A 26,003-nucleotide genomic window follows, 5' to 3' on the forward strand; every position below is an offset into this window, starting at 1 on the left:
GACATTTTCCCTCATATTACACATTTTTTTCCTCTGGAAATTGGGAAAAAATTTTCCCTTAATATTTTGACTTTATTTTCATGTACATACTGTATATTGTTCAATAATAATAAAAATAATAAAAATGACTGACTTTTCCATTTTTGCTGTTTTTTTTTGTCAAATTGTATTTTTCAAATGCGCCCCCCCCCCCCCCCCCCCAAAAAAAAAAAAAAAAACCCACACAGCTGCAGGCCACAAATTGCCCCTCAAGGTCATTTTGGACAATTGGATACAAAGTCAAATCTCCTTGTCCGACAGGCAATATACAGCCCTTTATTTGGTTAACTAATAAACAATACGTGGACATTAAAAGAAAACCCATACATCTATGAACATAAATACAAGACTTGACTGTTAAAAATGCAATACTTTGGTATAGTATGACAGGGACCTCTAGGGATGCAATGTTGGTAATTAAAAGTATGTTTACACATCTCCAAATATTTCTCGCAGTGACAATGCAGCATCACTAAACAATCTAATTTCTGTCTCTCTATTTTCATGATCACTACTTTAACATACAAATGGTCAAAAAGACATATAAGGGACTGATCTCATTGTGGTCTCACATTAGGTAAACATAAAGACGTACAGGAAGAGATGAGTGAGGACTGTAGGCGAAGAGCTACACGGATAGGGAGAGTTGCATTGATAGAAGCGATTAGCACGTTGCGAATACACGGAGAAGCAGTAGAAAGATCAGTTACAAAGACGAGACAGACAGAAAAACCACGTTTCCACCAAGCAGTATGGTGCAGTTCATTTTTGGAACAATAACTCCTTATCTTGCAGTTGGCGAAGGCAAGGTTGTGATTAGACATGAGGATTCTGTTTGATGATTTATCGTTTTGTAGGCTTTCAATGTGGGATTCAGATGGACAAGGTTATAATGTATAGTTCCTGTTATAATGTATAGTTGCTAAGTTTCAAAGCAACTGAGGCATACAGGCTTTCATTACATGGCAACAACCAGCAGAACGCACAAGTTATTCAGCATGTTGTGCAACGTTTCCTGTGTCAATCTAATGCTAAATAAAGGGAGCAACAATTGAAATGTAGAAAATGTAGTTTGCTGTAAATTGTGTAATACCACTTACACTTTCAACAGTCCAAAAACCTGCAGCACTGTTCTTTTGGGTCAGGTGTTTTTAGATGCTGGACTGGCACTTTGGCTTAGTTTTCACCAATACAGTATATGAATGACCTGGACTCTCTGGTTCAAATGCCTTCAGGTGTTCGCCCCCTTTCTGATTTCTTTTTTGCATGTTTGTCAACTTAAATATCTCAGATCATCAATCAATGGCAACACAATTGAACACAATATTTTTATTATTGAGAAAAAATGAAAAAGTGATTGCTCCCTAAACATAACTGCAATCAAGAGTTGGTAATAACTTTCAATGAGTCTCTTACCGTCCTGTGGAGGAATTTTGGCCCACTCATCTTTGCAGACTTGCTGTAATTCAGCCACATTTGAGGGTTTTGCCACAGGATTGCCACTTTTACTAGGCCATTCCAAAGCCCTCATTTTGTTCTTCCTTAGCCATTTGGACGTGGACTTGCGGGTGTGTTTTGGAACACAAGTTGGTTTCAGCTTGAGTTCACCAACAGATGGCCAGATATTCTCCCTCAGCAGAATTCAATTCTTCTGAGTCCAGAAGCAGGAAAACAGCCCCAGACAATCACACTACCACCAACATATTTTACTGCTGGTACGGTGTTCTTTTTCTGAAATGCCATGAACAACGTGACCTGAACTGAGGCTCTTGGGGTAATTTTGGTTGGTGGGCCACTCCTGGGAAGGTTCACCACTTGTACATGTTTTCGCCATTTGTAGATGCGGTTCGCTGCGGTTCGCTGAAGTTCCAAAGCTTAAGAAATGGCTTTATAAGATTTTACAGACTGATCTCAATTCATCACAGTTATATTTTAAAAGGGGGGAAATCTCTTTTTCACACAGGGTAGGTTTGGATTTTTTTTCCTCCGTTAATATTAAAAAGTTTAATTTTAAAACTGCCTTTTGTGTTCAGCTGTGTTGTCATTGACTAATATTTTGATTTGTTTGATGATCTGCAACATTTAAATGTGACAAACATGTCAAAAACAAATCAGGTTATTGATGTACACTTCTTCACATCAGTCTATGTGACAGTTTGTGTTCTGCCTTTGAAATTGTTGCAATAACATTCATTCATTTGTGGAATTAACCATGTAAACATAATTTCATAATATTTTTTTTCTAAATAGAAGTTTTCTTGGTAGTAGTCGAAACGTCAATCCTTGATGGCAGAAGCTGTGCTAGCTACATAAGCTAGCGTAACATACGTAAACGGCCAATGATTTCAACAATAAAAAACATAACACAGTAACAGAAGGCAACAATGGAATACATCCATCATGTTCACTTTTGTACTGTTGTATTAAAGACCAATTACTGAAATACTGAAAGAAAAAGCAGAAAAAAACTTGGTACGATATAAATGGAAATGCACTGTTTGGTGGAAATGAGGCTAAAGTGACCGACTGTGGTTGGAAGCTGGATATTAAAAAGTTGCTGTGTTGTGATTCTTCAAGTTTCTTCAAGATTCTTCAAGCTCGGTACAGCAAGATCCTTTCAGCACAGTTCTGGCCAACTAAGTTAGCATATTCCTGAACCTCCGTCTCGTCAGTGGAGCCTTTTCGCTTTCTGGAATAGACTGTGTAGGGCATGACGGTCCGTCTGTGTAGCACCAGAACTCTGCCCACGTCTTTCAGGACCTGGGCATCTCCTGTAAACACATAAGACAAAATCCAGTGTAACACAAACTTCCTATTCAAGATTCCCTCAATCCTTTTGACTCACCTCTGAGTGACTTGGCAAGCTTACTTCATTATTCCGAGAAGTAGTTGGAGGAGCAGAAAGCAATTTTGTCCGACACTAACTACATTCTGCATTAAAACTGAAGTCATGGCAGCGCATGAGTGGGCTAGTTAGTCTGCCTTGTTTATGTGGCCTTGTTACCCACTGGCTTGCCAAACTCAGCATCTCATTAGATCCTGTGTCATACACTGCCAGCACTGATTAGCCCTGTGAAAACACAGCAAATCTCAAAAGTGCATGTTCAGCCGAGAGTGGTCCTCTGGAGAGGTGGTTGGAAAAAGGGTGAAAAATGATGACCTTTCCTTTGACATTAAAATCTCCACCTCCTGGAGACAACGGCTCAGCCCAAGTACCCACAGCTGATGCCAGCAGCACAAGTAAGAGCACACAGCAGGGAAACAAGGAAATGTGCCAACTATATGGACGACACACATTTTAAATCACACAAGTTTGTATGCAAGCTAGTATGTACATTCCGTGCTCATGAGCTTGTCAACTCTGTTCACTTGACATCTTGGTTGAAAGATGCAATATGGTTCAATTCAGTTCTGCATGCATGTACTGTAGTTCTATGGTAAATATCCAACCAAAAGTATATTTTCAGGACCCCCTTTGTTGAGGTTCAAGTCACAGCGATAACACTTTGGTAACCTTTTCGCCCCAACACCCAACCATCGGAGCGTTCCAGGCCGGTTCCAAGCCCGGATAAATTGAACGGTTGAATTAGGAATGGCATCCGGCGTCAAAACTAAAGCAAACAAATCATGCAAGTGACTTGCTCTGTTGACCCGTGAAGCCAAAAGACAGCTACAACAGTAAGTTTAATCATTTTGAGTGAAACTGCAGGAGGTGTCAAAGCAATATCTGCATGAATGCTGGCCAACACATATAGAACAGGGATCAATAACTAGTGGACCACAGTCTGAGACATGCCGTCCAATGCAGACCTAGAACTCCTTCCCTGCATCCATCTTCTAAACCACATGTGCTTCTCATATTCCAGAATAAGCTGCAGTATGTTCCAGTTGACTTCAGGCAAGTGGCGGGGTACACCCAGGACTGGTCTCAAGATAATCACAGGGACCTGGACCTACCGTCAATATATAGATATCATTTTTATTTATTTTTTTTACTTTTGGCAGGATGCTTCTATTTTCACTACAGTACTGGGTGATCAACTCAAAAATTACACCAACTAATTGCATGCAAGTAAAGCCATCCTTCATCCTCCATAATTCTGTGCATTGGCAATAACGGTGCAATTCTAACACCGGGATCGCAGTGAATCTGTTGTGATCCAGTCCGGCTTGCCATAGCATGTAAGTCTATCCATATTGGAGATGCTTTGACCCCAATTGGCCGACCTCTGCCAAACCTTCTCAAATATAAGACACACTTTTCAACCCCTTTGCAAAAAACGTGCAAACTAGCATAACTCTTGAGTTTCTCCCTTCCAGTCATTTTAATATTTCAACGGAGTTTCAAACCGCACCGTGTATTAATGCTTTATTTATTAGCCTGGCCCAGGAAGTGCTGTGTTTCCCTCCTGCTAAAATCTGCTGAGTCACTTTCAAGGAATATTTCATGCAAAACCTTGTTACGAAAAAGAAATTAGCATTTTGTAACATCTCCATGTACATGTTATGGAGTGATCAAAACCTTTCTTCTTTGGGCTTCCCTTTCAATAGCCTCATGTTCTTTATCAGAGTGACAAGCCACTTAAACAGGAGTTACTTAACTTACTACATACAGTAGTACAACTTACTACATACAGTAGTATAACTTACTACATACAGTATCTTTAAGTACCACTGTTCTTGAGTGCAGATTATTTTCTGTGAACAAACGTTAATTGTGTGTAGCCACATGCAGCTTTAAGACAGGCTATTAACCACTATTTTAATACAGAACAGAGCTTGGTTCGGCCACAAGGCCTTTCGCCTCCTCACACTTGTAGCAACCCAAACATCCTCTGCAAACATAAACAACTTCCCTTTGCTTCAGCTCTCCCTCTGTCCACTATTAAAGCAGCATCCTCAGTTTGAGTAACTCCAGGCTGCCTTTCTCATACTATCTATCGGATGTTCAGTGACTTACTGCCTTGAGTTCACAGCACTTAAACATCCGGGTTCAAGGGTCGAGGGGAAGAGGAGTGGTGAGGGTCGATCTGGGAGTGAGAGGGTCAGGGACTGAGCGAGGGGCCTTGACACCTCGCCACGCTCCTCACTCTGGTCATCCAGCTCAAACTTTCACAACACTTGCTCAACACCGGATGAGGGTAAAGACAGACAAAGACATTTCTTTGGATACGACCACTTCCTTTGACCTGGTGTTGCAATTCCAACCGGGGTTTAGGTATGAAAGGAAAAAGACCAAGATGTCGATGTAGTAAGGTGACAGCACTTTTACTGAATGAGCAGGGTTCAAGCCCTCGTGTCGGCAAGCTTTCATCCAGCTTTACATGGTTCATAAATCTCCACAGTGGAACAATATTACTTTCAGCTGCACTGATTTCCTTAATTTTGGGGTACAGGCAATATGGCGATGCTTACGTATGAAACCGATCTTATCCATCAAAAAGTCATTCAGACCATGACCATGTCATCAGTCCGGCACCATCAGACGGTAAAATAAAAAGAGCAAAAGATCACCGCATTGTAAGGCCGAAATAAGTCTGTGTGTGTGCAAGCAAAACGTTCATTCACCATTTTTAGAAACCACAGCACCGTATGATATGCTGCATTTCAATCTAGCAATGTAAGCTCAAGCTAGTGGGACAAACAGCCAGGCAGCAGCTGTTTCACTTTTGTCTGTTGCTTACATCACTACAAACTACTGCTGTGCACTTTAGTTTTTGGTAAGAGAGTCAAATCAGGTCAGTAGTTTAACCTGTTATGAGAGTTAAGAACATTTTTTTTACAATGTGAAAAATAAAACACTCATATTTAGTAGTTAGTAGTTAGCAATTTTGTAAAATTCTTATTTCTATTTGGGAGAATTACCTCATGTGCAGTTACAACAAGTTTGTATTGTTTCACGGGTATTGTTCGATGTTTTTCAATAAAATGAGGAATTGGAACATTGAAGGTGGATGCTGTCAGTTATAAAAAATAAATAACCGGCATCAACCAAATCTGTATCAGATCGGTGATTGGCCAGAAAATTGTTATCATGCACCCCTACTTTCAGAGCCAAGTTTATCAGAATTATACATATACCAACTTGTACTAAATTTAATTAGATACAAAACAATAGCTGTGTTCATAATTCTGCCCTCTCAAAAATAAGCCTCAAAATGAAACCGTCAGGCGTATTCATATAATATTATTTCCAAATTACTTACTAGTGTGGTTGTAAACACGTTGCACAACTGCACTGCACTATGTGAAGAGTTTTATCTCATATTTTGGTTAGGTCATTAAAAGCATATACTGTTGGCATATGTTAAAGATTATTAATAAAGGGATTTAAGCCAGGTGGCAGAAACAAGTCTATGCTGTGAAGACAAAACCAAAAGACAGACACTGTGGAGCCAAAAGAGAGGCAAGTAAGCATGTTTTATCTTGAAATTTATAGCTCATGCATGGCGCACATTTTGTGTTTATGCGTTGACACATGCTCAATACAATTCAGTTTCAGGGGTTGACCCCTTCAGACAAACATTTTGCAAGTGTTTATCTTACGGAATGGACAATGGCCCTACATTCTCTCTCGCTCTCTCAAACATTGATAATGAGTGTGTGAGATAGTTCATACTGTATGAGTAAACATTGTATTGACACTTATAAGAGGCCATGTTGAGGTCGGAGGGCAACTGAAGTGTAAGCAAACTCATCGATGCGGCCTACTTTGGATGGTATTTAAATAATGGTTCAGCTCATGCATCAACACATCTCTATAAGTAGCTCATGTCATTCATCCAAGTGTGAGGCCTGGGGTCAAGCATGGGTTGCAATCGCCAGAAATTCCGATGAGAAAATTACATGTCCTTAAACCACCACTTACGTAGGACACACGCCTAAACTGTGAGCTTTGCTGTCATGACACATGGAAGGCCATTTTGGGCGGCTTTCTGGATAAGTCCAAAACCTCCACACCACCAGCTGCCCAAGCCCACAAGCTTGGCAACAACGCTGCCTGAGAGCTAAATATCCAGACAGCCAGCACTGAAACATATTGACAGTGAGTTTGGACAGCGAGGCCTGAAATAATGTCCAGCTCTGGCCAAGATCAACAGCCCATGGAGGAATGGAGGCATCGTAAACATACACTTGTCATACTGAATATAAACTCTGATCATGACACATCTTCCGTGTTTGTGCCTACTGATGGTTTATGGCTACGAATGACATGAAAAGGTCTGACCTACAAATCTGGCTAACAAATAATTAAAACTGTTGGCCAGCTTACCTCTCCACGAATTACTCTACATTATTAGAGCCCTGCAGACATGAAATAACACCCCTATGGTCACCTTTACGCTCATATTATTGTTTAAACTACATTGCACACACAAATGCGCAGGTCACAGAACCACTACAGGGACATAAGGAACGACTGTGTTAAATAGTTGGGCTCCAATTTATTTGTTCTAAACCTCAAAGGTTTTTTTTAAGGAATTCAAACTGTGTACTAAAATGAGCGATTTCAAGATGTTAATAAAGCACAAGGAATAAGACACCTGAACCACTGTGTTCATAGAATGTTATGTCTACCCACTCTTACATTGACTACGATCATTATCAAACTTTGTCTCCGTCTTTTTGTCCGTCAACTATTTCACCAGCTATTATTAATGTATTACTATAATCAGGTCTGTTGTACATTGAACATATGTATTGTGACTGATGTGAAACGGAAGTGGTGGAGGACTAAATAAGCTTTGCTTCTTCCTACTCCTAAATGCGAATTGTGGTATGTGATGTTGGCCAGTGTCATTTGTGTGTATGTTTGAGATTAATTAAACCGTTACCATAAGTCCTGTTCATTTCAGTATTTATCTGATGAGATAACACTCAACACCTTCACATGCCAATGTGTAAGATTAGACTCTCATACCTTCATCAAGATTCTGGTTGAATCGAGCATAGCGCGAGTTCTCCAGATGTGGAAGGCATTGCTCAATGGGCACCCAGACATAGGTTTCTGGGCAGAGCAGGTCAGAAGGTCGGTACTGTCCCTGTAAAATAGCAAAGGAACACAAAAATAGGAGTGGTGATACTTCAAGTTACTACTTTTGTGAGCAAAGAAAATATCCAACTTTTTAAACATAAATATTGGATCTAATAATGTTTATATGTTCTGCGTGATGACAATATTTGTTAAAACCATTTCACACATACCATGAATGAAAGACACAGCCCTGCCCTGTTATGGATAATACTATAATACTGACACATGGACCTGCCTTCTGTCATATGGCTTCAAACAAACACAAAATGTCAAGATGGCGCTGTAAACACGTAGGTGCCTGGAAAACGTCCATCCGTACACACTATCAAATCCATGCTTTAAATGGTATTAATACTAAATAAATATAATGCATGGTTTTCATGTGGCAAGAGTCAACACAACGTTGGCACAAGGCACCTATACAAGTCAAACAATCCCAACTGTAGTTACCTTGACTACCCCAGGTAGTCATGGATTGTGAGTACTGAGTGTAATTTCCAGTTTTGGACACCCTAAACATACTAACATGTTTTAAGTTCTTGTGCAAACAGATGGATGTTGGTGGAATGCTATACATCTGAAGTTTTAATGGACACACACACACCCATTGATCGGATGCTCTCCATGTTCTGACAGCCGGCAGCTATCCACAACTGTCAGCACAGTTGGCTTGACACTGTCACACTCTAGCTCACCTCTATAGACTCCTTCACCACTGTCACAGAAAAACCCTTTAAACACACACACACACACACACACATGCAGTCACACATGCTCCATCATAAAAACGCTATTTCCCCCTCGCAGGCCTCTGCAGTTCAACTCAAGCAGGAAGCAAGATGGGTAAAAGTAGGTGGGGTGAAACGAGATCATAAACACCTCTCAATGTATGCGGGTATTGTCATTTCTGAAAGCATGCAGTATGTGGGTCTTCAGTCCAAAAATGATAAATGGACGCTGTAAGAGAAAGGAATAATCTGAGAGAGCCAAAAATGAGGTTGGTTAAGAAGCGGAGTTACGACCCACACTGCCACCTCATGTACGGAGTTGCAACGACAAGCTACATTAACAGACTGAATGTTTCAGTTACAGTAGCCCAAAAGTGTTTCCTCTAACGTTATAATGGTGGGGGCCCCACACCCCAAAGAAGGCTTTTTTAATTTTATTTTATATGTCTATATAGCACCAGATCACAACATTAAAGGATATCTTTCATATAGAACAGGTCTTCACGTGTCTTCCAATAATTGACCAGTCAATGAGTCGGTTCAGGTGTCTGATTCGACTATCAATCTGACAAATCATATGAAAATGCCATATGAAATGGCCAAGGCTTCTGCTGAACTGATTTTTTTGTTCAACAGCCTATTTTAATACGAAATCAGTGTAATTTTGTTAATAAATAATTAAAAATGCCATGTGTGTGTAATCCAAAGAAGATGAGGACTTATTGACTCATAAAGGCTACGAAAAATCAAGAAAAGTGTGTAGAAAGTATTTTCAAAAGGTAAAAGATGATTCAAGAAAGTGAAGTTCAACTTGTGTTCTTACTTATCAGGTAACAAACACCAACACCATTGGATCATCATTGAATATGGGTAAGGCTGTTGCACCTGCTTCATTCTGCATCCATATCATGTTAATTTGGAAAAAGTTGCAAATGAGATCTGTTCATCTTTCAGAATAGCCATTAGCTGTGTAATTTAAAAAATAAATAAATCGTACATACACAACATACACAACAAAAATCCTTTAAATCTCATGGATGTTTAGGGAAGTCGTTCTTAATTATTTTCTGTAATGCTCAGAAGCCAGAAAAGTTCTCTCTCTCTTGCTCTCTGACACACGCCCGATTGGAAATACTATAGAGAAACTGAAAATATCTATTTATTTATCTGTACTGTACAGACTGACCATAAAACTGGAACCAGGAAAATGCAATAAAACGTAAAGCTGTGAAGCATATTCAAGAGTCAAACTGCATGTTGGGTATGATAAATTTGTACATGTTGGCAAGTCTGTACTAACACTGAAAGTACTCCCTAGTACCCCCAATATTTGAGAAGTTTCTATTGACTTTATATTCTACGTATACGTTTGCAAAATCTAACTGCAGAGGAGCAACTGCAATATTGTACAGTCGGCTCAAACACATTAGTGTAATACAGTTTATTTTATCTTGGCTTCCCTTCTTGGCCTTGGATTCTCACACATCCAAAGATAGGAGCGATCCTATGCCTCATACAGATGATTCATCAGAAAGGCAATTAATCAGACACATAAATCATCTGCATTTTCATACAACCCTGGAATCCTCGTGAAACATACACCACCACCACCACTTTTACTTTTCCAATGCTGGACAAGACTGAACACAGTCTCGGTATTATGAGTAGAGAAAACACTTGGAATAGTAGTGCTAAAATCAAGGAGATATATTAAGGTTCAAATTCCATGCAATATTATTTGTATTTGGAGTATTGTACTGTGGTAAGTATTGAATGATTCCAGAATAATTTAAAAATTATGATCTTAGCAAATATTTTTAATCTTCATTTTTTAAAAGGACAATTATCTGTACATTCGCTGCCATTAACGTTTGCCTATTAATGTTTCTTGACTAAATCTTTACAGATGCACCAGACAACAACAACAGCTGCTAATGAGATTATGTGAGCGTAAAAGCGACCATTGTTTCAAGTCCAAAGAGCTACAATGTTGTTGTTTGGAGCTACTCGCTTTAAGAAATATATGAGGGAAAGACAAAAAGACGCGAGGTGGATTTGGTGTCCACAGTGTGCGTTTTCTAAGTCAACACCCACATCTGCTGCTTATTTCCTGTTCATATCTCTTGCTGAGTTTTCACTCAACGTACTTCTGGCTGAAGTGTCTGTGTTCCCAAATACACAAGTTAGGCAATGTGCAGAATACTTACGGTAAGTTGGTAGAATTGTCCTAAAACTACAATTAATGGCAGCAGGTGGTCACTTATGTTCAAAAAAGTTGCACGGTCCGGTCATGAAAATAAGTGAATAGAAAACTATCTGGGAAATGTTAAAGATACAAGTGCTTTTGACCCAAGAGACAAATACGGTCATTATGTCAAATGTGTGGTCCATCTTTACTATGTAGTTCATTTGGTTTTCACCCAGGCTGTAAGTGAACTTAGTGCTTATACAAAGAAGCCTAGTGTGACCCAGTGGCATGCAGACTTAACCCTGGCCCGGGTTGTGCTCTGACCCAGGGTCACATTCAGCCAAATTCAGTTTAAAAAAAACAATAAACATGGGCCACGATTCCTCCATCCCGTCTCTCATACATACAGCTCTCAATACTCCCTTTATTGTTCAAACATTGTTGAAATGTGCACATTCTGGCCCGACAAGGGGGCAACGCCAGTGCATGCGGCTGCTGATGGACACACGTAAACAGCACGACATCCAAACACACAAAAAAAGCTAGACAAACAACATTTAAAGCCAAGCAAACTGGACAGAAGGATAGTTCCAATGAAAGACATGTCCAAACAAGACATGGCTGTGAATAGGGGCCCACACAGACACACTCTCATTGCAGTCCATGACAATATGTGTATTTATGTAGTCGGGGAGGTCTGATGCCCTGAACATGTCTGGGGTCTATGTTTTGGGGAAGATTTATACTATGGGCCACAGTTTAAATACAGGGTGTCCGCTTTGAGTTTTTCACCCTAGTGAATACACAACTACAGCACAACTTTCAAATAAGGTTCTCAGTGTTTGGGGCCCCAAGATAGCCCTCATAATCCTAACAACCCATTCCACCCCAAGCTCTTCCTCGCCGAGCAGTGCGTCATGACTGCAAGGATGACAGGTTAATGAGGAGAAAATATTTTTATAGGATCACATTTCAGCAGACTCCTGAGAACCAATGGCATCGCTTTTATGGGTATCAGTTCACAGCTTGGCCACTTCTAACTCTTTATCACTTTTAGTCTTTACAGGCAGGCGAGCCATGACATCTGTCTCATTCAATACAGATTTCCATAAAGCTAAACTGCAGCAACGCTTGGTCTTAAAAGCCCACCTCCTGGAGCCGACTTGACACTGGCCTCCGTGCAAATATATGAATTTCAAAATGCTTTCAAGACCATCCGAGATGAACTTATCAAAGATCTTAATGTACGTTGCCAGCCAAAAATAAAGCGGCCATTTCAGACAAAGTGGCGCAGCTGCTGCAGTTTTGAAAATAAATAGTGGTGAAGTTAATGGCAAGGCAAACACCTCTGGCTGGCAGCTGGAGGGCCCTGGATCTGCTCAGCATGACACCATCTCTAAACTCTCACTTTCAGCCCTGTGACCTTCGCACTCCCCCTCGCCCCAACCATACAACGACTCACACCCCCTACTGCATCGCTGGGACTGCATCTCCTGACCTGACCCCCTGAACCCTGCTCTGTCAAACCCTCACCCTGTCAGCACTACTCTTGGGGGGTGCCAAGTGGCGGCTGCCACAAGACCAGGTTGTAGTCTGTTAGCGATTAGTTAAAAACACAACTTTGGCAAAAAGAGAAAAAAAGTGTTGATGTGGCAAAAAGCAAAAAAAGAGAAATGTTAAAATATTTAAACAAATGTCTGCTGAGAGGCTCACCGTTGGTGGTCTACTGTGGAGCTAAATCAAACAACACTGTTGGAAAGTCTGTCAGAGAGGCTCTAATTTGAAAAGGGAGTCGGCGGGGAGAAGTGCAGACATTATCTTGAGTGGTAATTCTTAACTGGTGCATAGAAGGACTTTGCTGAGCAAAAAAAAATTTTTGTGCTTTTATTCTGAAGGTAATTGCTATAGGTGACGACAACGCTCTGTAGTACTTTTAAAACTCACTGAAGACCAACAACGTTTGTTAGTAGTCTACTGTAGCCTATTTTGTGCTCATGCACATTACTTCCCAAACACATGTTTTTTTTTTATAAAAATGTGTTTCTATGGCATAGTTCTAAGGAAACCATACTAAATGTTGTCATCGGTTTGCTTGCTCACAAACCAGTCTTTCATCCCAATCAGAATGGGGTTTGCTTTCTTGACAGTTGTTAAAAGAGGAGTGAAAACAAATCCCGCTGTAAAGTGTTTGGACCTGTGTGGCCTGTGAAGCATGAGACAATAAGAACTTCAATAAGTTTATCTGTACAGGTATGTTTGTTATTTCTGTGCACACACACACACTATACAGTTCAATGACAAGACTAAAACAACAATGAATAAAACAAACATTTATAAGAAGAAGACAAAAACAAACACAGGACACACTGACGGGGACCTCTGTGGAAAAATCCACCGCAAGATGCCTCAAACTCACTCATCCACTGTCATTCCTAATCTGCCCAGATGTACAATTGACACTGAGAATGTGAGGCCACATTCCCATACACATAACATACTGCATGAATGGGCCCCTTGGGGGGAAATATGCATTCACTCTGCTATCTGAAACTTTTAGCAAGTTATAACTTGCAAGTTTGTACCAAGACAGAAGACAGTTCAAAGATCAATTTCTGATGAAAAAGATTCAAGCTTAAGTTTTAATAAATTACTAGAATTAATGTGCATCGTGGAAAAATCTAGTCAATTTAACATGACAGAGTGACTGCTTATTTCTTAGTAAATTGATAAGCTGTTTGAGAAACAAAAGAACACACAGCAATTAGTAGCAATTTAACACAGCAGTAATTGACAGAAACTCAAATTCTGTCATCTGCTGTTTTCTCAAAAATCATACACAGTGGCTAACACAGAGAAATCAAAACTTTTGGCTCTCCTGGTAGTTACCCGACAAATGACTAGCTCATATATTTTATTTGGTTGAGGAGATGTCGTGAAAAGAGAATGGATGTGCAGCTGTGCCTTTTCTAAAGGTCAACTCTCATATTGCTTGGTAGTGACATGTGTTAAAAGTAAAAAATGTGTATATACGATTTTAGATCAAAAGGCAGACTTAAGATTGGTTCATTTCAAGTAGGGTGCATTGAGGAGGCTTTAGATGAACACGAGAGGCACTTTGGAGAAAAGTGTCAGAAGGGCTAAGACCTTTGGGCTCATTTAGCTTCCAACAGCTTCACCTTCTGCTCCCCACAGCTCAACATCAGAGAGCCAAAGAGTGCCAAAGGGACGGGGACAAGAGCCAGGGGCAGGATGTCACGTCTATCCACAAAAGCACCAGCCAAACCAGGAAGGCTCTGTGGGACACACCGTCCTCTGCTTTGACAACAAAAAGAGGCTCTGACACTGGCCAGGCAACCTCCTGTTCTGGGCTGGTCTCCAAGTCTTTAGTGACTCTGTTCTTAAGGTGCAGCCTTTGGCACTTCTAAGGTCTATGCATCTGTTTCACTTACATGTCCGAATGACAATATCAATGTGAAAACCTGAAAAAAGTGGAATTATATCTTTAACCTGACATGTATGAGTAAGAGTAAATACACACAGTATATAAACAGCATAATACAGTACAGTAGGCCAAAATCAACATAGTTATTTTTAAATCTGTGCTGTCCGTGTAGCAGCACTACATAACAACAACGCTGAAGGAGTTTACCATTTGGTTTGGTGGGAAGTGGAAAGTAGCAGCATATTTAGGCATTTTACATGCCTTATTTTCTGCAGAACTTGAAAATTAAGCCAGATACTACAATCATCAAAATGCTGTCTTGCATACAGTATGTGACTTACAAACATTGGCATGGATATGGTTTCAGCAACACATACAGGAGGAAGTGGTGAGTGGAATGAAGAAGAATGGCGTTCAAGGGCTTTGGGTGGTGTCCAGCAGGGTTCACAAGCTGGTGTTTGGATGATTTAAAAATAGGAAGCAGCAGGACTTAGATCTAGAAATGAGTAAACCTCCAATACAATGGAGTTTAGGGGCTCCCCAGCTTAGAGACTTGAACAATTTCACAATGTGTGGGCATTAATGAACTTGGGCTCATATGCAAATGGGACAGTGTGGGGGAGACATTTTGGGTGCACACAGCACAGTGTGTGAATGAGCATGGGGTGGGTCTCTGAGGGAGTGTAAGAGCACTAAGGTGGGAACTAGGCAACCTTCTCACCCGTGTTCTGTATTTTTTTTTGTCAGCAAGATGCTCACTCAAAACAGATAAAGAGGGTTGGATGGGGTTAGGTGCTGCGGAAACAGTGCAATCAGACAAGTGACAAGGCTTTAACCACAGAAATATAGTTTAAAAATGGTGAAGAAAAATATGCTGAACCCAAAGCGAGATGTCAATATATATATGTTTTTTTTATGTGGCACTTTGCCATAATGCTCAACAAGACATCAGTCTCCAATGGGCAAAGAAACATCTTAATGGAATAATGGAGGAGTGAGCCAATGAATGAAAGAAGGCATGAGGCTGCTAATCAAACTAAGGCGTCTGGAAAGGATGTCATCTTCATCTTCCACTGTCACACTGCTCTCGGAACGTGTGGATTTGGCATTGGAATGTGAACAAAGATAAAATGGAAGTCCAATAAAAGTGTATATTTTACCATTTTTGGATACTCTGCCCAGTCCTGTGACGACTGCAATGTTGCAAATAAATAGCAGGGACAGTTTGTGTGGGCTATGAATTGCAAATTCAACGTAATAATTTACCTATAATATTGTATATTCGTATATACTGTAACATGCTGTTGAGATTAAGTCAGAAAGAAATGTGTTGATGTGAGGCAAACATACCTTATACCGCATCTTGGGACAGGAGTAAATGTAAAAGCCCAGGTAGTAGTGGGACAGCTTGGGGGACTGTTTCTGTAGCTGCCTAGTAAAAGCAATCTCCCTACAATGGAAAAAAGCACAAAGCAGGTGTTTTTAGATGGGGACTATCACATGGCACATGCACCGTTCAAAAACACAGGAAATCACAAAAAAAACTAGTGTTCATTGGTAAACACTCTTGCTCATAAAATGAAAAAAGATCATAACCCATACAGGTACATGTACTTGTAACTCCATATCATTGTCAGTTAGATCTATTGAAAGATAATTTGCTCTAGTTCTAATTCTGGAACAATTATCAATATCAACAATATCAACATGGAACTTTTGGGGTTTTTTTTAAGCTCTCTACAAATAAATATATTGTGAAGTAGGGATGTTCCGATCAGGATTTAAATGTATTACTGGCTATATTAGGGGTCACCAGGGGTTTTTTTCTTGGGAGAGAGCTACTCATTTTTGTAACAATTATTTTCATAGCTTATTTCAAGCCAAAATGAGTGAATATCCTTGTTTTACCACAACATTAACACAATTCTGGTATCCAAAACTCATGTTTTGTATTTCACAATGCATTTAATTACAATTAGTACCCAAGCTGAGGAAGTAAACACAGCTTTTCTTGTCTCATGTCATTGCACAAAAACAATTACCTTTCTTTAAGGCACTGATCCATTAAGCACAAAAGTAGGTAGTAAAAAATGAGATTTCCAACTCAGAAGATATACAGCTTCTTCAAATACAGTAAATGTATTGCCTTCTTTATTTTCTCCCAGGGTTTTTTCCCTAATTGCATCCTTGAGCTAACCGTGTTTTTCTGCCGTTTTCTTTACTATACCATAACTAAATTACGTCTCCTTTTCTTTCACCCTTCCTTCTACCACCTTTCATCCAATCAAAGGAAGGGAGAGAATTCCTTTTCTTGCAATACTTCAGAATGAGAGAAAGAGGCCTTAACATAAAATAGATGCTCTAAAAAATAAGACACGGGACAAAGCAGGCCAGGGGAACGAGGGGTACAGAAGTGGAGAGAGAGCAGGGGGAGAATATAAAAGAGCAGGTTGGAAAAGGGGAAAGGAGGCAGATACAGCGAGGTGCTAGAAGGTCACCCACTTGCTGCCAGGTTCCTGGGTTCCCACCCCCTTTCCACAAAAGGCCTCGATTGAGTGAGGGGGGGGGTCAAGAAAAGCAAGGGGTCCATTCACAAAAAGCTCTGCAGACCCCCCTCCTTTCTCTTGAGCCCTTCACACCCCCACTTTCACAGCAATGGCAGCAGCTTGAGTTTGCTATTATCCCCTCTTCAGCCATCTGACACTCCAGCACAAGCCAATTATCAAGCCCTGATGTGCACGCACACACAGACACACACAGACGCACAATGGGTCCGCAGATTGTCCATGCCTAGAAGTGCAGCCTTATATGCACGACACAACCTCTCATGAAACAGTATTGGACCTGCGTTTAATAGTTCAGTCTGACGGTACGTAGTGTATGTACATGTGTCTCCCAAAATACATGTACAACATATTGCTTCAGGTATTTCTATTCTTGTTAGCACTCTAGAGTGGAAGGACCCTGACCCCTAAATCCATTGCAGCCGCCCTAAGCATTCTGCAAGATTGAAATCCCTGTGGTAGGCTCATACCAGCTCCGTGCGGTGTAGCTCCGGTTGTGTCGGCTACACCGTACAACAGAAATAATCAGTTTGGGGTCTAACGCTCATATCATATCATCTTCATTATATCTATACAAGTAATTGATAATACTTAGATATCGTCCAAATGGTCACTCTATCAACATTGAACCCTCAAAAAACAACAATATTAAGTAATTAAATGCTATTTAATAATAATAAACATGAAAAAAGATGCGTTTTGTACTTGTACTCATTGTATGCAGTCAATAGGCACCAAAAAACCCCACAAAAATCTACAACACAGCGGCTGTGTAAGCAAATTCGGCTATTGTTTACAAAAACTTCCTGTACACAAAGCTAGTTATCACGTAAACATCTGCTCTCGCCAGTCAGTGTGGGTGCCACTTTGCGGCAAGCCAGACTGGATCAGGACCAGAGCTGCAACGGATTCAGTGTGAGCCCGGGGTGAATCACTGCCCTCTTCAGTTTCCAAGGGTGAACAACACAAGCACAAACTAATTTTGGTTTTGCTCCTGAAGCATTTCACTGTGGCTTGATAGCTATTTTTTTACGCATTCCCTACATTGATTATTGTGGCATAAATGTCCAGGCTTCCATCATGGATATACAAAGTTGCTACACTTTTTTGGCACAGGCAGCCAAGTTGACCACAGGGTGTCCAGAAATGATCAAATTGCTGTGCTGCAAACTACAAATCACAAGTCCAATATCTTTGAAGGGGTCTCTGAAAAAGCTTTATTATGTTACCTTTTACTGGAAATGCAAGACATTTGACTATTATACTATTATGTGTGGTGCTTGTGTATACCGCATGCTCAGCTAAACCACAATTGGAGCACTGCCTCCACCAATCAAGTGTGAAGACAGGAATGTTCCTCACCAACACTATAGGCAACTTCCCAAGTATATACATATCAAAGAAAATATTTCTGGAGGAGGGGGGCTATGAAATAATAAAATCAGGGGATAAATAGAACAAAGACAGAATGCTCCATAATGAAAGGCAGGCGCTATAAGCTTTAACATGTGACTTTTTACAGAAACAATATTTCATTTCAAGTCCGTTTATTGCTAATAAATTAAAGTTGTAATCTTGAAACTAACCAGTCAGTCTCTAGGGCGACCAATGCAAGACGAAACAACCAACCTGAGAGCAGAGTAGGAGCCCAGAGACAAGGAGGCAAAGTCTGGGTGGTAGTACAGGTAGACAGACGACACACAGGTAGGCAGGATATCGATCACTCCCACTGCCACAATCTGGCCATCGAGCCAGTACTGCTGGTGAAAGGAACCATAACCCATCTCTGGCCCATCAGTTGAATATTCTGCCTGAGACAGGAAAAACAAAGTGGAAGAGGGGCAAAAGCATTACAACTATATCAAATATTTGTACTGTGCTTGTGTGCAAAAGTGCATTGTAACCTATTATGTGCTTTCCTCCTTTCTGCTAGGCCTCGCACATTATCATGGGGTGTACAGTAGCCTCACATTCAGCCTGCTAATGGCTCCCAAATGTGAAATGAGTGCAATAGCAGGGCGGAGTTAGTCTACAGTTGGTACTGGCTACAGACACTCTCCAGGAGAGGCCTTTTTCATAAAAGGGCCCCACGTGAGCAAAAAAAAATCACTTCACCAGCCAGCTGTAGATTGCCGCCAAATTGTCTCCTGTAAGTCTATGTCTGCTCTTTCCATATGGCACCAAAGAATGTGTTGGCATGCACATGCAAAGTGTCTCAAATACAGTACAGCGGTAGTCTGGTTAAAGTATTTCTCTTTGTCTTTAATAGGGTATAAATGTGTAGTTTATATACAGTACAGGCCAAAAGTTTGGACACACACACACAATACAACCCTGTGGTCCCAACACCATTAATAAGCCAAGAAATTCCACAAAGTAACCCTGACAAGGCTACCTCTTGAAGCTCATTGAAAGAACAGCAAGGGTTGGCGGCGCTATCAAAAAAGCTACATTGAGGAATCTAAAATATAAGACATATTATGCCATATATTTCACATACGTTGCATATATGGTTTGCATGTTCAATGGTTCGAGTACATACAGATGTACTGTACATACACATCTTCTATAATACTCAATGGAAATATTTGAAAATGATGTGCTCCCTGCACTAATCCCCGCTCCCCCCCATTAAGGACATCGCAAACAGCCGCTGCGTATCAAGAACCCATCGGATCTACTCTGACCCCACACACCCCCAGCATGGACTGTTTTCTAGCCTGGCGTCGGGGAGAAGGCTCTGCCGCATCCGCTGTAGAACAACCAGGTTTAGTGACTGCTACTTCCCCCTGGCCATCAGACTGCTCAATGCCAAATAAGCCCCTCTACCTGCCCACACGCACACGCAAAATTTTAAATGATTATTATTTATTCTAAATTATTTGTACAAATTACTGTTTACGCTGTACATTGTTCATATTTGATGTCATCTATTTATTCTCCACATTATTATTTACTATTTATTATTACAGCAACATTTCGTTGGCAATTTCACTGCTGCTTTATTGTGCAATGACAATAAAGAAAGTCTATCTATCTATCTATCTAGCTATCTATCTGTTATGCAGTATTTTATATTTTTATATTTTGTAGCGCAGAGTAACTAACAAATACTGTGGATACTGTCATGGGAGTGAAAAAGCATTTATTGTGAACTTAGAAATAGGCATGTTTATGTGTAATGGTTTTATATAATGACAGAAAATGCTTCTTATGTTGATTGCATCCAGCCGGCTAGAATAAGTAATATTTAAGCCTGCACTAATCCCCGTTCATCGCAGTTAACGGCATACAATTTGTTTAACAATGCATTTTTTCAATAATAGGCCTAAATGATTGATTTGTTAGTATATATTTAAAAACCTGAGAGTGAAGCTGCAAATTTCAAACCACAATGTGGTGAGGGATAACTGTATAATGCAATATAGATAGATGTACATTTCAAAGTAATGCTTAAAGTTGCTGCAAATTACAGCAACAAAGCAACATCATTTTTTGTACCGTAAAGGCTGTGCAACTAATGTGTGCATACATTTGTCTTTGTGCACATAGACTTTTAGTTATGGCACAGATGTTACTAATCACATAAAGCCCTGTGCCTGCAAAATACAAGCTTCAGCAATGCAATTAGTATCAAGTTTGTTTTCCAACCATTTCATTTCAAAATGACTGCAGTGAATTAGGTCTGTTCCTTGTCTGTCGCCCCAACTAAAATCCTTTCACTTTTATGAGTAAATATATTTTCTTCATGTGGCACTATATCAGGGGATAATGATATGAATGTGTTAATGTGGGTGTACTCCATATTGGCTACGACTCACTGGCAAGTAGCCAAAGAAAAAAAGCAATTATTTGGAGGGCGTTACCTACGTATGTGTGTGTGTGTGTGTGTCCATCTGTATGGCAGACTGTTATTTCTTGGCATAAGTTCCATGAAAAACATCGGAGTCGTTTTTATGAGCATAAAGGAAAGAATGGCCCTCTTTTATGTGTCTATATTAGGGATCCGCTGATCAATTGTCACTGATCAATATCAACGTTAAAAAATGATTTGCAAATGCCGACAAACACCTTTCAAAGTCGATCAGAAAAACATTTGGCGTGCAGTGGAAAATCCTACATGGCGCGTCTCGTATTGTTTGATCTTGCATCTTTGTTTACAAACTTTGCCTAGCTGTACTTTGCATTGGCGGCAGCTACCTCCTATCTCACCAGCGGATTTTGAAGCACTCACAAAAGGGTCAAAGAATACTTAGGAGCATCCCTACTTTATGTGGTTATTGGTAAAAAAAAAAAAAGACATTTTCATGACCCTACTTGGAATCTGCATTATTACAATTAAGGTTAATGTTGTGTATGTTTGTTTAGAAGTTCACAATATGTTCAAGGCTGATGCTGTCTTGCTCACCTGGATGTCACTTCAAACGACAGCTTAATGGTTAAGTCATTGCCACTGTAACAATCTAAATTTCTTTGGAACACTTCAAACAACCCCAGAGCGTCACTTGCACCCCACAAATCACTAGCATATGGCCCAAAGACTGGACCATACTTATTTTGACGTTTTTTCTTCTTTTTTTTTTTTTTTTACCTGCATGTGAGGGCAACTCCTATTGTGAAACGGTAGGTGTGGAAAGAGAGAGTGCACTTGCCACTACTGCTAATGCCGCTACCAGTTCTCTTGCAATAACAGTATTCAAATGCAGAAATACTACATAAAAAATGTAGCCTGAAGATGTGTAATCATACAACGGTTCAGCAAAATATACAATGACACATTGGTAAAACAGTGATACCATCCAAACTGACATATAGACTTTTAACCAAAAAGATGGTGTTTGTACTTTTATCGACTAGTGAAGTCACAGTGTGCAAACTATATGAACATCTGGGGCAGAAGTTAGCAGCACGCATGCCCCATCTCACTTCACCAGGGTCATGTGAAATAACACATGCATGACTGCCGTTCATCATGTTAACAGGTACTGATGTCCAGCCATGTATCAGACAACACAAATTAATTAAAATGTCTGTTAGGGTATGCAAATGTATTTTTAAAAACATTTACATCACCACCCGTGTTCTAACTTGATCCATCTGCAATTCTGTTGAAATAGAACACAACCCCCCGCCCCCCACCAAAAAAAAAAAACTAGGTGCCTAATGGCTGCCGTTGAATTTGAAAGCTTATTGTTTGCATACATTAGAATAAATGCAGGCATAAGTGAACCATGCACACCATGTGGTGAGTGTGTGTATTTTAATAGCTCTCAGATTGAAAACAGATGGAAGCCAACACGCAGAGGTAGAACAGAGAAGCCACATACAATAACTCTGACATGAGAGGGGAGGACCGGGTGGGAGATCAGAGCCAGGAATAAAAACAAGTTGGGCGATGTGTGGCGGGGCCATATGAGTAGAGATGGCATGCTAAATCCATCAGAGATGAAGAGTGAGTGAAAGCAGCGCATGAGGGAGTGAATGCACAGAAAGTTGTTCAGTGTGCCTGGCCAGCTTTGATGGGGTGATAAAAGCTTGTCCCTTATAAGCGCTAATGACGCTCATTAAGGAAGACCCAAGGGAAGCCACAGGGCAACACTACAGGGATTGTTTGTGTGCACCTCGTTCCAATTAAAGTCGCTGTTCTAAGTGTCCATTCGAGGTTTGATTGCTGGTGTAATTGTCCTGAGGTGATAAGTCCTCAAGTGTTTCTACAAGCTCAAGTTCACCCAGTCTGCTAAGTGCTCAGTGATGGCTGACTGCAAATGTGTGTCACTCAACGCTAAGTGTGCCAGAGTTTAACTATGAATCAATGACTATACCATTAGTGTAATCCATGCCGTATTTCAAAAGTATTCATTCATTCATTTTCTACCGCTTATCCTCACGAGGGTTGTGGGGGTCCTGGAGCCTATCCCAGCTGTCTTCGGGCGAGAGGCGGGGTATACCCTGGACTGGTCGCCAGCCAATCACAGGGCACATATAGACAAACAACCATTCACACTCACATTCATACCTATGGACCATTTGGAGTCGCCAATTAAAAGTATATAATTTTGAGTAGTCAAGAGTACAACTTTTATAGCACTATACAATTTCTATGCATTACTCACACAGACAGTATTGTCTGAACAACTGCCAAGAGTACCAAGATAGTTTGGTGTAATCAAAAGGTCACAAATGGTTATCTGAGGCTGCATGACTACTGCCATTTCTGAGGAGCTGTGGTTCATTGAGGAACATTAACATTTGACATTAATGTTTGACATTTAGAAGGAAAGCATGATCCCCATCCTTCAGAAACTGAAAAGCACGGCAGGTTGTGCACGTGCTAACAAGCCCAAACACACCTCCAAGGTGACAAGCACCTTGCTGAAGAAGGTAAAGGGGAAAGTGATGGAGGAACAACGTTTGTCTCCTGTCTCACTTGAACATGTGGGCCATCCTGAAGCGGAAGGAGGAAGAACGGAAGGTGTCTATCATCCACCAGCTCTCTGATGGGAGATTCCAGTAACCAGCTTTGTGTATTTTAAGCCTATGATGATGAAGGCCGAGCTAGATAACAACAGTGGTGCTCATGTGATATATTGACATTTTGGGTACAATTCAGACACATTCACTCACTGTGAGGTGTAGTAACTTGTTGCCTCCATTTGATTGCTGTATTTTTAGAGTACAAGAAACTAAACTGTTATAAAAGCTGTGACTACTATAAGTTATATTCAAGTTTCATTTATATAGTCTCTTGAGAAGATACTGGATAATGAAATGTCTGGTGAAATGTGAGCGATATACTCATTTTGAATAAGACGCTGCCCATTTAGTAGCTTGTCAAAGTTTGGCGGTGCTGAATGAAGCTAGCTATTAGGCCCCTTGAGTGCCAAAGACAGGCCAGTAGAATCGTTTCAACAAGTATTAATCTCGACTGAAACCATATAATGCAAAGCAGCAATGAGTCCACATTTCATCAAGGGCTGAGTATCAGATCTGGACGTAGTTTCTGTCATCACACAATCTGGACAACACATTTTAACATTTCACCTTGAACACATCCTTTCAGTTGAACAGAGTAAGGTAACTCCCCCCTATGAAACTATACCCTTTTCCTGTATCCCTCAACCAGCACTCAATCTCACTGGAGGGCTTTAAAAGAGTTGAGTGACTAAGAGGTGTAAGAGGAAAGGAAATTACATTTTAATTAATCTGTCAAATTGTCTCGGTTGGGTAATATGTGGGGGGGAAACACATATACATACAAAGACACTTTGAATAAAGGTTTCATTCAAGTGTGGCCAGTTGAAATACATACCTCTAAAGGTGAATCGCAGAGAAATCGCCGGAACTATTGAGAGATGTAGAGGAGAAAAAACAGAGGATAAATGGTGAGTTCTCACTACGACTTAAATTTCACAAAGCATATATGAAAACCATTCCTATCTCTACGATTGTCATAGACACAAGTCAGCCGTCAATGTTTGATCTTTGCCCAGGTGTAACATATCAAGTACCCCGACACTAAGGGGGCATGAAAAAAAAGGCAGTGTTGACACAAATGAAAACATTTATGCAGTCAAAAGTAGAAAAGGGGAGACAGTGACAGCAGTAATTCTGGCATGTTAAAACCTGGCATCTATTTTCTCCATCCTTTCAGGTCTGGATACTTGGTAGGGACTATTATCATTGCAATTTCTTCAGCTAGAGTGAAAATGCTTTAACTGTCCCCAATGTGTATGGACTAATGGAGGCTCACACTCTGTGACAACAGTAAGGATAGGATTTAACAGGCTTGGATGTTGTGTTTTCATCATGTATTTTCATCATTTTTGTACCAGGATTGAGAGCAGTGTATTTGCAGGTTAGCTTGGCCTGCCAGTCAAAAGAACAAACTGAGAACTACTGCATCTTTAAAGCATTCTGTAGAATTCAATAAAACACACACTCATGATAGACCCTATGAATATATTTCCAAAATTGATTTCAGTCGAGTTCTGTTATCAATTTGCTATGCTGTACTTTCCTCTAAATTCTTCCGCTCAAACACAGACCCTGTTTAGGGTCACAAATCTACAAAAATAGATCAAGCATTGCCATAACACTGACATACACAGCAAGTAATGACAACCAGTGACCAAGCAAAACTTGACACTGGAAAGATTTTTGTGTCCCAATCCTACGTTTGGGAAATCATATCTGGTATATGGTAAAGTGCCGCTAGCGAGAAATAATTTCAAGAAAACGTATGTGGGCAATTGTCAGAGTTTACACTTTTTCAAACAAATATTCAAACAGTCTGTTTATATTAAGGCTTGCCCACAAGGAGGATATTATGGAGGACATTTTGTGACTTCCTTTACGATTGCTCCTGTTGTTATATTCTTCCATCCGACAGCTCAAGGCCATTGTCCAGCTACGCTTGTTTCACTACAATGGCGCCACCTAGTAAAAATATCATATATAATATAATTTCCATTTCCATAGCCATTCCAGAGATGCTCAAGGGGGAAAAAAGTTTAGTCAGTGCCTAAATGCAATCCCGTGCCAGTAAAATGTAATTTTCCACTAGTAACTTTACTGTCAACACATTACCAACAGCAAGGCTCCCCAAAGTGCTATATGCTGAAAGGCACAAACACTTTTATTGAAAACTCACAAAAAACAGTTTAGTAAAAACAGCTGCAGTTAATAGATGATGTCATTTTAAATGGGCCTCACTAAAACAGGCTGCCGTGTAGTATCCAAACAACCTAGTAATACATTTATATGATTTCAAAAGTGTGTGTGTGTGTGTGTGAGAATTAAACACATTTTCACACACACACTCCACCTCAACTATCGCCAGAGTCTCGAAATGGCACTGACCAAACAGCCTTGCCAACTGTACAGTGATTTCACAATCACTACCAGGACATTGGACAACACTGTGTTTAGAATCCAAGAGCAAGGCTTAACATTACAGAGTAAAGCACGATAGAGAGTGAAACGTGCGGGTGGAGTCACCAAAGCCTGA

At 40.3% G+C, this 26,003-nt stretch overlaps 1 protein-coding gene across 4 annotated transcripts in view; it reads right to left on the reverse strand.

Moving 5' to 3' along the window:
* Nucleotides 1–284: 284 nt before the first annotated feature.
* The window catches only part of LOC131108041 (arginyl-tRNA--protein transferase 1), a 37,589-nt gene continuing 11,870 nt past the window's right edge, over nucleotides 285–26,003 (reverse strand). For all 4 annotated transcript variants that reach the window (XM_058058727.1, XM_058058725.1, XM_058058724.1 and 1 more), the window contains 5 exons: nucleotides 24,306–24,338; nucleotides 18,626–18,807; nucleotides 15,783–15,882; nucleotides 7,961–8,081; nucleotides 285–2,810 (listed from right to left, as the gene is read on the reverse strand). In XM_058058727.1, coding sequence (XP_057914710.1) covers nucleotides 2,632–2,810; nucleotides 7,961–8,081; nucleotides 15,783–15,882; nucleotides 18,626–18,807; nucleotides 24,306–24,338 — 615 coding nt within the window. In that variant the 3' untranslated portion in view covers nucleotides 285–2,631. The remainder of the gene's footprint in view (nucleotides 2,811–7,960; nucleotides 8,082–15,782; nucleotides 15,883–18,625; nucleotides 18,808–24,305; nucleotides 24,339–26,003) is intronic.

Source organism: Doryrhamphus excisus, chromosome 20 (genome assembly GCF_030265055.1).
Source record: "Doryrhamphus excisus isolate RoL2022-K1 chromosome 20, RoL_Dexc_1.0, whole genome shotgun sequence".
Classification (NCBI taxonomy): Eukaryota; Metazoa; Chordata; class Actinopteri; order Syngnathiformes; family Syngnathidae; genus Doryrhamphus; species Doryrhamphus excisus.